At 46.1% G+C, this 14,632-nt stretch overlaps 1 protein-coding gene across 3 annotated transcripts in view; it reads right to left on the bottom strand.

Moving 5' to 3' along the window:
* Positions 1–14,632, bottom strand: part of LOC137562969 (oxaloacetate tautomerase fahd2, mitochondrial-like) — a 51,714-nt gene that overhangs the window by 5,848 nt on the left and 31,234 nt on the right. For all 3 annotated transcript variants that reach the window (XR_011030227.1, XM_068274841.1, XM_068274842.1), the window contains exons 5-7: positions 8,454–8,616; positions 6,957–7,065; positions 3,241–3,328 (exon numbers count right to left, since the gene is read on the bottom strand). Coding sequence is in view for 2 of the 3 variants with exons in the window: in XM_068274841.1 (XP_068130942.1) it covers positions 3,241–3,328; positions 6,957–7,065; positions 8,454–8,616 (360 nt within the window). In the remaining variant the exon portion in view is untranslated. The remainder of the gene's footprint in view (positions 1–3,240; positions 3,329–6,956; positions 7,066–8,453; positions 8,617–14,632) is intronic.

Here is a 14,632-nt window from a genome sequence, read left to right as displayed (position 1 = left end):
CTTCATGTCCCTTTCACTTCAGATGTCATTTACAGTGGTTTGCAAAAGTATTCAGCCCCCTTGACGGTTTCCACATTTTGTCACATTACTGCCACAAAACATGAATTAAATGTTATTGCCATTCCACGTGAAAGACCAACACAAAGTGGTGGACACGTGAGAAGTGGAACGAAAATCATACATGATTCCAAACATTTTTTACAAATAAATAACTGCAAAGTGGGGTGTGCGTAATTATTCAGCCCCCTTTGGTCTGAGTGCAGTCAGTTGCCCATAGACATTGTATGATGAGTGCTAATGACAAAATAGAGTGCACCTGTGTGTAATCTAATGTCAGTACAAATACAGCTGCTCTGTGAGGGCCTCAGAGGTTGTCTTAAGGTGGCCATACACTGGTCGATTTGCCATCAGATTCGACCAACAGGGGTCCGGCTGGCTGCTTCACTGAACTTCTACTACTGTTTAAACTTCCTGCTGGGACAGGAAGTTCAGTGAAGCCAAGCCAGCCGGACTCGGAGACCAGCGCGGAGAAGAAGACAGCGGAGACAGTGGGAGTCGCCCCGGCCGGAGCATGTAATGTATTGCCACTAGTGTCGGTCGGGCATTCGAACGCCGCTATCGACGCACTGACGATCGAGCAAAATCTTCCGAAGGGACGGATCGACGATAATGATTGATTTCGGACAGAAATTGATCGTTCTATCAGCGTTTGCGCGACGATTTCACAGCAGATTTGATCACAGTGATGGAATCTGCTGTATATTGGCGGGAAAATCGTTAGGTTTATGGGCCCCTTAAGAAAATATTGGGAGCAACAACACCATGAAGTCCATAGAACACACCAGACAGGTCAGGGATAAAGTTATTGAGAAATTTAAAGCAGGCTTAGGCTACAAAAAGATTTCCAAAGCCTTGAACATCCCACGGAGCACTGTTCAAGCGATCATTCAGAAATGGAAGGAGTATGGCACAACTGTAAACCTACCAAGTCAAGGCCGTCCCCCTAAACGCACAGGCCAAACAAGGAGAACACTGATCAGAAATGCAGTCAAGAGGCCCATGGTGACTCTGGACGAGCTGCAGAGATCTACAGCTCAGGTGGGGGAATCTATCTATAGGACAACTAATAGTCGTGCACTGCACAAAGTTGTCCTTTATGGAAGAGTGGCAAGAAAAATAGTGGGGGACACAGCAAAAGAGCCCAAAATGGAACTTTTTGGCCAAAATGCAAACCACTATGTGTGGCGGAAAACTAACACCGCACATCACAATGAACGCACCATCCCCACTGTCAAATGTGGTGGCACCATCATGCTCTGGGGGTGCTTCTCTTCAGCAGGGATAGGGAAGCTGGTCAGAGTTGATGGGAAGATGGATGGAGCCAAATACAGGGCAATCTTGGAAGAAAACCTCTTGGAGTCTGCAAAAGACTTGAGACTGGGGCGGATGTTCACCTTCCAGCAGGACAATGACCCTAAACATAAAGCCAGGGCAACAATGGAATGGTTTAAAACAAAATATATCCATGTGTCTGAATGGCCCAGTCAAAGTCCAGATGTAAATCCAATCGATAATCTGTGGAAAGATCTGAAAACGGCTGTTCACCAACGCTGTCCATGTAATCTGACTGAGCTGGAGCTGTTTGGCAAAGAAGAATTGGCAAGGATTTTATGCTGGGAATACACGGTTCGTTTTTGCCTTCGTTTAAACCTTCGATTCGTTCGGTAAACGAATCGAGTGTTGAAAACGTATGTGAAAATAGTCATAATCTCATTATAGTTTCGATTAATAGACCCCAAAAACGAACGACTAGTGATCGAACATGTTTGATATTATCTCTCTTTATCCATCTAATCGAGCCATTGGTAGGCTTGATGGCTGTTCAGATCGATTATATATTCGTTTATGCTAGTCCGTCCCTGTAAAAAGGGATTTTCGTTTCGTTTCTTTGCAGCCTTCGATCATTGGAAAAACGAAACCATCAGAATCGAAAAAAAAAACGAAACCGTGGGTGGTGATATTAACCGTATGACCGATTATTTCGGGATCGAAAAGGACAAAAGGCACAATCGAAACGAAGGTTTAAACGAAGGCAAAAACGAACCGTGTATTCCCAGCATCAGTCTCTAGATGTGCAAAGCTGGTAGAGACATACCCTAAAAGACTGGCAGCTCTAATTGCAGCAAAAGGTGGTTCTACAAAGTATTGATGCGGGGCTGAATAATTATGCACACCCCACTTTTTTTTTTTTTTTAGGTTTGGAATGATGTATGATTTTTGTTCCACTTCTCACGTGTACACCACTATGTATTGGTCTTTCACGTGGAATTCCAATAAAGCTGATTCATGTTTGTGGCAGTAATGGCAAAATATGGAAAACTTCAAGGGGGCCGAATACTTTTGCAAACCACTGTAAGGCCCGGTTCACATTAGCGTTTTTCTGCGGAGCTGGCCGTAAGGATCCGGCCAGCAGGATCAGGAAAAACTGTTTTTACAGTCAGTGTGCTGTAAACTGTCAGTTTTCTATTTGTTACTATGTAGCTGCAAAACCTTCCGTGTCCGTTCCGCTGAGCAAAACGGTCCGGAAAATTGGGTCCTGCAGCATTTTTTCATACACTCAGCGTATAGGATACGACAATTTTTCAAACGCTCAGCGTAAGGATCCGGCCATCAGGATCAGGAATTGTCGGATGTGCATTCAGAGGGGCCCTGCGAGACCACCGTGGGGCGGAGGAGGCCTCGATAGAATATAGAGGCTTCCCCTTACCGATGTGAGTACCCCCAGGGGCATTTTTTTTTCTGTACAGAGTCTCTTTAAAAAAAAAAAAAAAAACAGCTTCTTTAATCCAATTATTTATTATCTTTTCAAGTGGCACCAACAAATGTGACAGGGCCCTTTTAGAATATCTTTGTACAACAGGACATTTTTCATATTTGCTTTCTTTTAATCAATGACATATAAAATGGCATATTTAGGACACTTGTTTTGTTTATTTTTGAGAGACATAAAGCACTTTATTAATGACTGGAAGGGTAATAAAATGCTGACTACTTAAAATGTTCATGTAAACCCTGACTTTTTTTATGATGATTTGCTGTATGCTTGGATAATAAGACTACCATTACCAGCTAGGATAATAGGAAAGCTGCTTTAGAATGTGTTCTTCCAGCATGGCACACATGCTAGTAGAATAGACAACACTGAATAAATATGGATTCATTGTAACAGGTAGTGTTTACCTTCAAGTACACTGGAGGCTTTCTAAATACACCAACACCAGGGGGCGTCCCAGTTAAAAATACATCTCCAGGATACAGTGTGACGAATCTGGCAAGAGAGCAGAGAATGAATAAATAGCAATTTAAAATGGATTTAAATAATATGGGTCAATTTATTGTTTCCCAACCTTGTCCTTAAGGTACACCAGTGAGTCGCCTCACTTCATGTTTGCTTCAAAGGGGTTCTGTGGTAATTATTAAAAACAAAAACTGACACTTACCTGGGACTTCTACCGCCCCCCTGCAGCTGTCCCATCCCGCGCCGTGCTTCTACAATCCTCCGTTCCCCCGCAACTGGTCACAGTCTAATTATTCGTCTAACTAGACGAATACAACTGTGCCTGCGCAGCCGTCCTAGCTTCAGCTCACATCTCTGTGAGCTTACTGCACAGGTGCAGTACGTGTATTACGCAGTAAGCTTCCTGAGACGTGAGCGGGAGCTAGGACGCGCGGGGCTGTGCAGGCGCAGTTGTATTTGTCTAGTTAGACGAATAATTGGAACATGACCGTCGACGGGGGAACGGAGGATTGTAGAGGATGGCGCGGGACAGGACAGCTGCAGGGGGCCGGTAGAAGCCCCAGGTAAGTGTCAGTTTTTGTTTTTAACGATTATCACAGAACCCCTAAGCTAGCCATACATTCTAGTTTTGTCCAGATCAATCACTATCCAATTGGAATTTGACCCTACCCTAAATGGCAAACTTAGTTTTGATAGATTTTAGCATAAATCTATTGAGCATTGATGGAACCACAAGTGTACTGCTTCCCTATGGGCCACTATTCCCCACCGCTCCTGCCCCTTTCACACAGAAATGCGCCAGTATTTCTATCAATAAACTGCCCAAAATCAACTGGAGGTAAATTAACTAGATATGTTGGAGCATAAGATAACTGGCAGATTCAAAGTGATTGAATAGATTAGAAAAATCAATGCGTTTATGGCCAGGTTTACAGTCTTCAGTCCCATTTACTAAACACTACAGTGACTGGGTTGGTGGATAACAAGAGATTGTGGCTGGAATGGCAAGTGGTCACAAAGACTGGAGAAGACATTGGGGTACTAACCCTTTCCCTTCCCTTGTAGATATTCACCACTGCTAGAGACTGCTTGGAACTAACCATTCCCAGGACACTCAGATCATACTAAGCAGTACATGACTTTACACATGTCCTGAATACATGCAGAATATATACCAGAACGTGTAGCTGTGTGGGAAAGTCTTGCTGGGAAATATGTACATCGCTTCCATTAAAAGAACTTATTGGACTAATAAGTTACATATGTTGCACTACTAGAATGAGAATATCTGGAAAGTGCTTTGAAGTTCTACACCGCAATGTTTTCCTTGTATCCATACAGTAAATTCAAACTGAAAATAGTTTGTTACTGTACATAAGCACCGGCACGTATACAAAATGTACTTCTAGTACAAATAAGTCTTCACTGCCATCTTCTACACTTAAAGTAAACCTGAGTTGAATGAATGCAAAAGTTTTATACATACCTGTGGCTTCCTCCAGCCCCCTTCGGCCTGATTGGTCCCTTGGCATCCTCCTCCGTTAGCTCATTGCTTTACAATGGCTACCGGTAACGGGGGCTTACTGCGCAGGAGCAAAACTCTCCCGGCCGAAGAAGCGCGACAGGGGAGCACTGGCTTAAGTTACTGGGACCGTAGCAAAGGATCCAGGAGGCGGAGGAGGATGGCAAGGGAGCGATCAGGCCGAATGTGGCTAGAGGAAGCCTGGGTATGTATAAAAATGTTTCATCTATTCATCTCAGGTACAATTTAAGAGCTCGTTCACACTACGAGCGTTTGAGGGGTTTTTAAACGCTGGCGATTTTAGAAATCACCCAAAAAGCGTTTGTGGAATGATTGCCTATGACTGTGTTCACATGTGCGTGTTTCGATTTTACTAAAAATCGCAAACACACTACATGTACCAATTTTTTGAGCGCCATGGCTCAATGGAAAGTATAGGGAAATCGCAAACCACTTGAAAAAGCACTTTGTATAGCTATTTCCCAAGTACTTCTATGAATATATACAACGGGCTTGATTCACTAATGTTAGCGCTGCGTAACAGCAAGAGTTATCAGCTGTTACGAGCGCTATAAAAGTAAACGTGCTTGAATTACTGTCATTGCACCCTACGAGCCCTATTGGCATTATAGCATGCGTAATGGGGGACCGGGCAGTCAGCGTACGCTATCCTGCTGAATTGCAGCATCGCGAATGCTATCAACATAACGCGGCTCCACTCCTCCCGGGATCATCACTAGCGGGTCCAGCCACATTAACCACTTCGGTCTATCTGTACGGATATATCCGTCCAGATAGACTGCACAGCTGCTGCGGGGCCGCGCATGCTCCCGACTGGCTGCCCCTGAGATCAATGAATGGGAATACAGATCCCATTTATTGATCTGTGTTCCCCTTAGAAAAACCGACAGCTTTCTCCGGATGCAGCAGGATAGCGTACGCTGACTGCCCGGTCCCCTATTACACACGCTATAATGCCAATAGGGCTCGTAGGGTGCAATGACAGTAATTAAAGCACGCTTACTTTTATAGAGCTCGTAACAGTTGATAACTCTTGCTGTTACACAGCGCTAACATTAGTGAATCAAGACCATTGTATTTATTAATTTCCAGGTGAACGGTTTTACACTTTCTGACTGACGTCAGGAAGTGAAAAAAAACATTGCTGAGTAAAAGCGCAGGGAAAAGCTCTTTTAAAAAAACCTCTCAAATCGATCAGCGCTTGCGAATTTATAATGTGAACATAGCCTAAAGCAAACCTGTGAGGGGGGGGGGGGGGGGGGGGAAGGAAACCTTAAATACTTACCATGGTAGAGGAAAACTGGGTGATCCAAAGGCTTCCCATGTTGTCCTGGACCCTACCACTGCTCGCTGGGACTCTCTTCTAAATTTTGGTGTAGGAGCACGGCTGCACTGTTCCTGCATGAGTCCCACCTGCTCCTGTGCAGTAGCAGAAAGCAACTCATGCATGGACGAAAAATACATGCATGAGCGTCTACTGTGCAGGCAGGAAATGCTCGTACACAGAGAGGAGCGCGGCTGTGAGAGCAAATTCCAAAGGCTCTTGTCGGGCTCTTTGCTTTGAGGGTCCTAGCGCTGGATTGGCGGGTTCAAGGAGAATGGGGGAAGCTTCAGGATTATTTAGACTTACTTACTTAAGTAAGTCTTACTTAAGTAAGTAGGTAACTTTTATACACATTTTCCCTTCGGGTTCACTTTAAACACTACAGCAGCCAAGCAGGACAGCAAGGCAACTGGTATTGTTTAAAAGGAAATAAATATGGAAGTCTCCATATACTTCTCACTTCAGGTTCCCTTTAAGACAGTTTTCAAGTTATTAGACATTTTATGGCCATATATGGAAAGGCCAGAACTTAGGCTTGGTGTATCTCAAAACTGTGCACTGGCTATAGGAACTAGGTCCATTGCCTTATTTCCTAGCCTACAAGAGAAGAATGGCTGCTGGTTGCTGTAGGCACAGACAAGTATAGATCTCAGACAGAAGTCATAGCTCAGAATCATCATTACAGATACAGCCCCTTGGCATTCATTCTAAGCACAATAATTTCTACTGTTAGACAATTACAATTTACCTAATCAATTTATTTTATGAATATTACAAAAATAAATCCGTACTTGGAGACCCAAGCAATTAGGGCTTCCGTCTTGAAGACCATCTGGTTTGTGTTACTGTCCTGAACGATGTTCCCGTTCACTCGACAGCGAATTCCAAGGTCATGAGGATCTGGGGGAAAGTGAGAGCTTGGTTAATGGAGACAGACCAAGGAGATGATGTTAACCATTTTTTTGCTGTAGATATTTTCCATTCTAGATTACAGCAAAACAAGCATTCATCCATATGCTGAATTTCATTAAATGCATTTCATGTGAGAACCTTTTTGGGGTCCTGGTCGTTTTATGTGAAAAGGGGTACCCCACAAGGGGGCGAATGCTTACACCACATCATGGGGTTGGGAGTCTACCCGTTTATAGTATTCAATATACATTGGCCTCTCCCTACATGGAGGAGGTAAACTGGGGCCATTGATTAGCCAATCAAAATTGATGGCACGTGCCAGACTTAAGTGAAATGGTGGGAGTATTCTGCTGTGGATGTTCAGTTATTTAACTTGTAAGTAGCAACACTCCCTACCAACCAATACATAATTGGAAACAAGCTTGTAATCATATGGAAGGGTGGAGGTTGTGTCCATGCCCACTTTCACCTACATGACTATAAGCTAGTCTCTGCTCCAATGCAGACACTGCGGTATGGTTGAACATTAACAACAAGCTGTGGGCAAGGCTGCTGCTACTTAGATTATAAATTGCATGTTATTTAGACTGCAAAGGGACGGGGCACAAAAGCAGCTCTGGAATCATTGCTACAGTAGATTGCTGGTTAGTGAATTCCTGTTTGGGTCTTAAAGCAGCAGGGACAGCCATACTATCCCAAGAAAAACCACATATACAAGTAGATAACTACTTGTTCTACTTACATAACAGATGTATAATACTGTCCACGTTTTGATTTTAGTGAACTTTATATAGTAAATAAAGAAAATTCTGTTTCAGGTATTGGCCATCTTAATTCCCTCTGACTGAAGCCAATGTCATTTCCTCCCTTACTTCTTTTCCCTCCTAGAAACTGCACTGTCATAGCTAGCTTGCTTTGTAAACACGTGAGTACAACATAGATCATATTTCAGCAGGTTCTCCCTGCTCAGCCTTGTGTCACACTGAACAGCCCTCAGCCAATCAGTGAGGAGCAGGAATGTGGGAGGGGAGATGACAAGCTTCCTTCTCATTGGCAGTGGCACAAATAGAGCCTGTCTGACTGAGATAAGATTTATTACAGCAAAATATATTTATGAATAGACTGGAGTGCTTGCAATGCAAGGTAAGACTGCATAATAAACACAGAGCAGAGGGTAAATGGAATTTGATTTTGTGACTGACAATCCCGCTTTAAGAAAATGATTTACTGGAGAAACTTATACACAGATATACAGAAGCTCTGCCAATGATAGTCTGACTAGGAAAACATTTGTGCCTGAAGGAGTAATTTAACATGGCTATTGGAGATATACATACACATGCATAGACAGAGTGCAAACCCTTTGTTTTATTTACCTGAAATGGAGTCTTTAGTGACCAAAGCCGGCCCAAGTGGACAGAAAGTGTCAAACGTTTTACCGATCAGCCATTGGTTGCCATTCTTCCCCAACTGCCAGTCCCGGGCGCTGACGTCATGGGCAACAGTAAACCCAGCAACATGCTCCATTGCCTCCTCCTCCTGTGTGGAGTAGGTGAAAGGACATGGCTGAATGAGTGCAGCAGCATATTCCTCACATGGCCAAATCATGTGGCTGTACCTGATTTCCTGCTACTCACTAGTGGTGATTTACTAATGCAAGTGTATAATAAGCAGCCAACTGTGGGGCTAATAAAAAAAAAAAAACTTAGCAAATAAGCTTTTTTATCCCTAAATCTCTACAATGGACAAGAAGACATCAACTACACATGAATGAAAGATTTTATCACCCATTTAGGCCTCATTCACACCTAAAACGTAAACGCCAGTGTTTCACGCTGTTTTTTCCCCCCTCCCGGCGCTCCACTGCATGCTGCGTTTTTTTCTGCACGCTTTGGCAGAGCGGTTTTGTATTTATTCTAAAATATGCAAACGCAATTGCTGCATAAAGAGGTTTTGTGAGCGTTTAGCTCTCTTCCTATACCTTCCATTATACGAAAATCGCCCCAAAAATGGTACAGGCACTGCTTTGCTGAATGCACAGTGCACCAACCACGCTGATTTGAACCTTCTCAGAGATTCATTGCACAAGCATTTTGTGTAGAGATGTCTCTAACCTCCAATTTTAGGTTCACGAACCTCGAACACAAACTTCCGAAAAAGTTAGTGTTCGCGCGAACTTCGTGATCCGCAATAGACTTCAATAGGCAGGTGAACTTTCAAAACTTCAAACAATAACTCTGGCCAGAAAAGTGATGGAAAATATGTTTCAAGGGGTCTAACACCTGGAGGGGGGCATGGTGGAGTGGGATACACGCCAAAAGTCCCAGGGGAAAAAAAAAGGATTTGACGCACAGCAGCGGTTTAAGGGCTGAAATCACATTGCATGCTAAATTGGAGGCATAAAGTGCTTTAAAACATCTTGCATGTGTATACATCAATCAGGTAGTGTAATTAGTGTACTGCTTCACACTGACAGACCAAACTCACTGTGTAACGCACTGCAACCAGCTGTTTGTGTAGCGACGGCCGTGCTGGACTGGTGCGCACAATTGCGAGAGTGCAGGCGATGGCGGTTTTCAAGCCCATATGGTCACCGGGCTGAGGTAGCTCACTGATAGAACAACCGTGACTCTCCAGCTGATCGAATTTGGTCTGTCCACAATGAAGCAACGACCTTATTATCTTGGGTCTGCCCCCCAACACTTTCATATAGCCGGGGGTCATTGTGATACGCAAGCCCTTTCACTGCGGTAAGGTAACAATCACGAAGGGGAATTGACACATGTACATGCCTTTTGTTTTGTTGTTGCAGCCGCAGTGCAGCCAGAAAAATTAGGCAGGCATGTACACGCACCAGAAAAATTATTATGGGGTCCGCTGCTAACAGCGGCCTTAAAAATTCAGGAATCCACCTGGAGTCCTGGACCCTGTTGGTTATGGCGGAGAAGGCAGTCAAGTGGCCTGCAGGCAGAGATGCTGTGTGGGGACTGGGGACCAACTTAGTCTTGGAACGGGCAGTCACACGGCGTGCAGGCAGAGATGCTGTGTGTGGGGACTGACTAGTCTTTGGGCGGACAGTAGCCCTCCGGGATCTTCTCATTGACAATGCCTCCAGCTGCGCTGAAGATCCTTTCTGACAGGACGCTTGAGGCAGGGCAAGCCAGAAGTTGGATGGCAAATTGTGACAGCTCTGGACACAGGTCAAGCCTGCGCACGCAGTAGTCCAAGGGTTCATCGCTGCTCAGAGTGTCTACATCCGTAGTTAAGGCTAGGTAGTCGGCTACCTGCCGGTCGTGGCGTTGGTGGAGGGTGGATCCTGAAGGGCTAAGGCGAGGCATTGGACTAAAGAATGTCTGCATGTCCTACATCACCATAAAATCGCTAGAGCGTCCTGGAGAGGAGAGCGCAGCACCAGTTGATTTGCGCTGCCACTCAGCCAAGGAGGACAACGACAGTGAAGAGGATGTAGCAGGAGGAGGAGAGGAGGTAGCAGCAGGCCTGCCTGCAAGCCGTGGAGGTGTCACAACTAGGTCCGCTGCACAGCCACGTACTCCCTGCTTGCCAGCGGTCAAGAGGTTGACCCAATGGGCTGTGTAAGTAATGTACACAGAGCAAAAACCGCGCTCACTATTTTACCCTATTCCCACTCTTTTTGCTTCGGTGGAGCGCTAACGTATTATGCCTCCTCAAGCCAGTCCAAAACGTATATTCCACTTTTACTAGCGCTCAATGTCCCAGACTACAACCACCAATTTGATACTTGGGTCTTCAGACACATATACAGGGGCTGATGAGTCATCGTTGATGACGAAACCGGTAGGGCGGAGCCAAGGAGACGCGCTGAGACCAGGAAGGAATCACACGCAGCCAAGACCGGAACGCTTCTAGAGGCTAAGGTGACTATGTGATGGGCATTGTTGAAAGAGATTTTTATGTACGCATATTGATTTTAACCACTTGCCGACCGCCCACAGCCCATGGGCGGCGGCAAAGTGGATGCCTTAAGGACCGCAATACGCCTTAGGGCGTTGCGTCCTTTTCCTATGCCGGGGGAGCGATCGCGTCATTGATGACGCGCGCTTCCCCCGGCAACTGGCTCCGCCCACCCGCCGTAACATCCCGCCGGCCATACGGAAGCGCCGGCGGGATGTTAACCCCGCGATCGCCGCTACAAAGTGTATAATACACTTTGTAATGTATACAAAGTGTATTATACAGGCTGCCTCCTGCCCTGGTGGTCCCAGTGTCGGAGGGACCACCAGGGCAGGCTGCAGCCACCCTAGTCTGCACCCAAACACACTGATCTGCCCCCCCCCCGCCCACTGATCGCCCACAGCACCCCTCAGACCCCCCCCTGCCCACCCCCCAGACCCCTGTTTGCACCCAATCACCCCCCTAATAACCCATCAATCACTCCCTGTCACTATCTATCAACGCTATTTTTTTTTTATCTCCCCCCCTGCCCCCTGCCCCCTCCTGATCACCCCCCCACCCCTCAGATTCTCCCCAGGACCCCCCCCCAGACCCCCCCCTGTGTACTGTATGCATCTATCCCCCTGATAACCTGTCAATCACCCATCAATCACCCATCAATCACCCATCAATCACCCCCTGTCACTGCCACCCAACAATCAGCCCCTAACCTGCCCCTTGCGGGCAATCTGATCACCCACCCACACCAATAGATCGCCCGCAGATCCGACATCAGATCACCTCCCAAATCCATTGTTTACATCTATTCTCTCCTCTAAACACCCACTAATTACCCATCAATCACCCATCAATCACCCCCTATCACCACCTGTCACTTTTACCTATCAGATCAGACCCTAATCTGCCCCTTGCGGGCACCCAATCACCCGCCAACACGCTCAGATTGCCCTCTGACCCCCCCTTATCAATTCGCCAGTGCATTAATTACATCTGTTCTTCCCTGTAATAACCCACTGATCACCTGTCAATCACCTGCCAATCACTTATCACCCATCAATCACCCCCTGTCACTGCCACCCATCAATCAGCCCCTAACCTGCCCCTTGCGGGCAATCTGATCACCCACCCACACCAATAGATCGCCCGCAGATCCGACATCAGATCACCTCCCAAATCCATTGTTTACATCTATTCTCTCCTCTAAACACCCACTAATTACCCATCAATCACCCCCTATCACCACCTGTCACTGTTACCTATCAGATCAGACCCTAATCTGCCCCTTGCGGGCACCCAATCACCCGCCCACATGCTCAGATTGTTCTCAGACCCCCCCTCCCCCCCTTATCAATTCGCCAGTGCATTAACAACATCTGGTCTTCCCTGTAATAATCCACTGATCACCTGTCAATCACCTGCCAATCACCTATCACCCATCAATCACCCCCTGTCACCCCCTGTCACTGCCACCCATCAATCAGCCCCTAACCTGCCCCTTGCGGGCAATTTGATCACCCACCCACACCAATAGATCGCCCGCAGATCCGACATCAGATCACCTCCCAAATCCATTGTTTACATCTATTCTCTCCTCTAAACACCCACTAATTACCCATCAATCACCCCCTATCACCACCTGTCACTTTTACCTATCAGATCAGACCCTAATCTGCCCCTTGCGGGCACCCAATCACCCGCCAACACGCTCAGATTGCCCTCTGACCCCCCCTTATCAATTCGCCAGTGCATTAATTACATCTGTTCTTCCCTGTAATAACCCACTGATCACCTGTCAATCACCTGCCAATCACCTATCACCCATCAATCACCCCCTGTCACTGCCACCCATCAATCAGCCCCTAACCTGCCCCTTGCGGGCAATCTGATCACCCACCCACACCATCCGATCGCCTGCAGACCCGCAGTCAGATCACCTCCCAAGTGCATTGCATCTGTTCTCTCCTCTAAACACCCACTAATTACCCATCAATCACCCCCTGTCACTGCTACCCATCAGATTAGACCCCCATCTGCCCCTAGGGCACCCAATCACCCGCCCACACCCTCAGACCCCAGCCCTGATCACCTCGCCATTGCATTACTTGCATCTATTCCCCCCACTAATCACACCTTGAGACACCCATCAATCACCTCCTGTCACTACCTGTCACCCCCTAGCACACCTACCCATCAGATCAGGCCCTAATTTGCCCTGTGTGGGCTCCTGATCACTCGGCCAACCCCTCAGATCCCCCTCAGACCCCCTTCCGATCACCTCCCCAGTGCATTGAGTGCATCTATTTTCCCCTCTAATCACCCCCTGAGACACCCATCAATCACCTCCTGTCACCCCCCTAGCACTCCTATCCATCAGATCAGGCCCAATACAACCTGTCATCTAAAAGGCCACCCTGCTTATGACCGGTTCCACAAAATTCGGCCCCTCATAGACCACCTGTCATCAAAATTTGCAGATGCTTATACCCCTGAACAGTCATTTTGAGACATTTGGTTTCCAGACTACTCACGGTTTTGGGCCCGTAAAATGCCAGGGCGGTATAGGAACCCCACAAGTGACCCCATTTTAGAAAAAAGACACCCCAAGGTATTCTGTTAGGTGTATGAAGAGTTCATAGAAGATTTTATTTTTTGTCAAAAGTTAGCGGAAATTGATTTTTATTGGGTTTTTTTCACAAAGTGTCATTTTTCACTAACTTGTGACTAAAAATAAAATCTTCGATGACCTCGCCATACACCTAATGGAATACCTTGGGGTGTCTTCTTTCTAAAATGGGGTCACTTGTGGGGTTCCTATACTGCCCTGGCATTTTAGGGGCCCTAAACCGTGAGGAGTAGTCTAGAAAACAAATGCCTCAAAATGACCTGTGAATAGGACGTTGGGCCCCTTAGCGCACCTAGGCTGCAAAAAAAGTGTCACACATGTGGTATCGCCGTACTCAGGAGAAGTAGTATAATGTGTTTTGGGGTGTATTTTTACACATACCCATGCTGGGTGGGAGAAATCTCTCTGTAAATGGACAATTGTGTGTAAAAAAAATCAAACAATTGTCATGTACAGAGATATTTCTACCACCCAGCATGGGTATGTGTAAAAATACACTACAAAACACATTATACTACTTCTCCTGAGTACGGCGGTACCACATGTGTGGCACTTTTTTACACCCTAAGTGCGCTAAGGGGCCCAAAGTCCAATGAGTACCTTTAGGATTTCACAGGTCATTTTGCGACATTTAGTTTCAAGACTACTCCTCGCGGTTTAGGGCCCCTAAAATGCCAGGGCAGTATAGGAACCCCACAAATGACCCCATTCTAGAAAGGAGACACCCAAAGGTATTCCGTTAGGAGTATGGTGAGTTCATAGAAGATTTTATTTTTTGTCACAAGTTAGCGGAATATGACACTTTGTGAAGAAAAACAATTCAAATCAATTTCCGCTAACTTGTGGCAAAAAATAAAATCTTCTATGAACTCACCATACTCCTAACGGAATACCTTGGGGTGTCTTCTTTGTAAAATGGGGTCATTAGTGGGGTTCCTATACTGCCCTGGCATTTTAGGGGCCCTAAACCGTGAGGAGTAGTCTTGAAACAAAAATGAC

This window comes from Hyperolius riggenbachi, chromosome 3 (genome assembly GCF_040937935.1).
Source record: "Hyperolius riggenbachi isolate aHypRig1 chromosome 3, aHypRig1.pri, whole genome shotgun sequence".
Taxonomy (NCBI): Eukaryota; Metazoa; Chordata; class Amphibia; order Anura; family Hyperoliidae; genus Hyperolius; species Hyperolius riggenbachi.
This window is presented reverse-complemented; position numbering and strand designations above follow the sequence as displayed.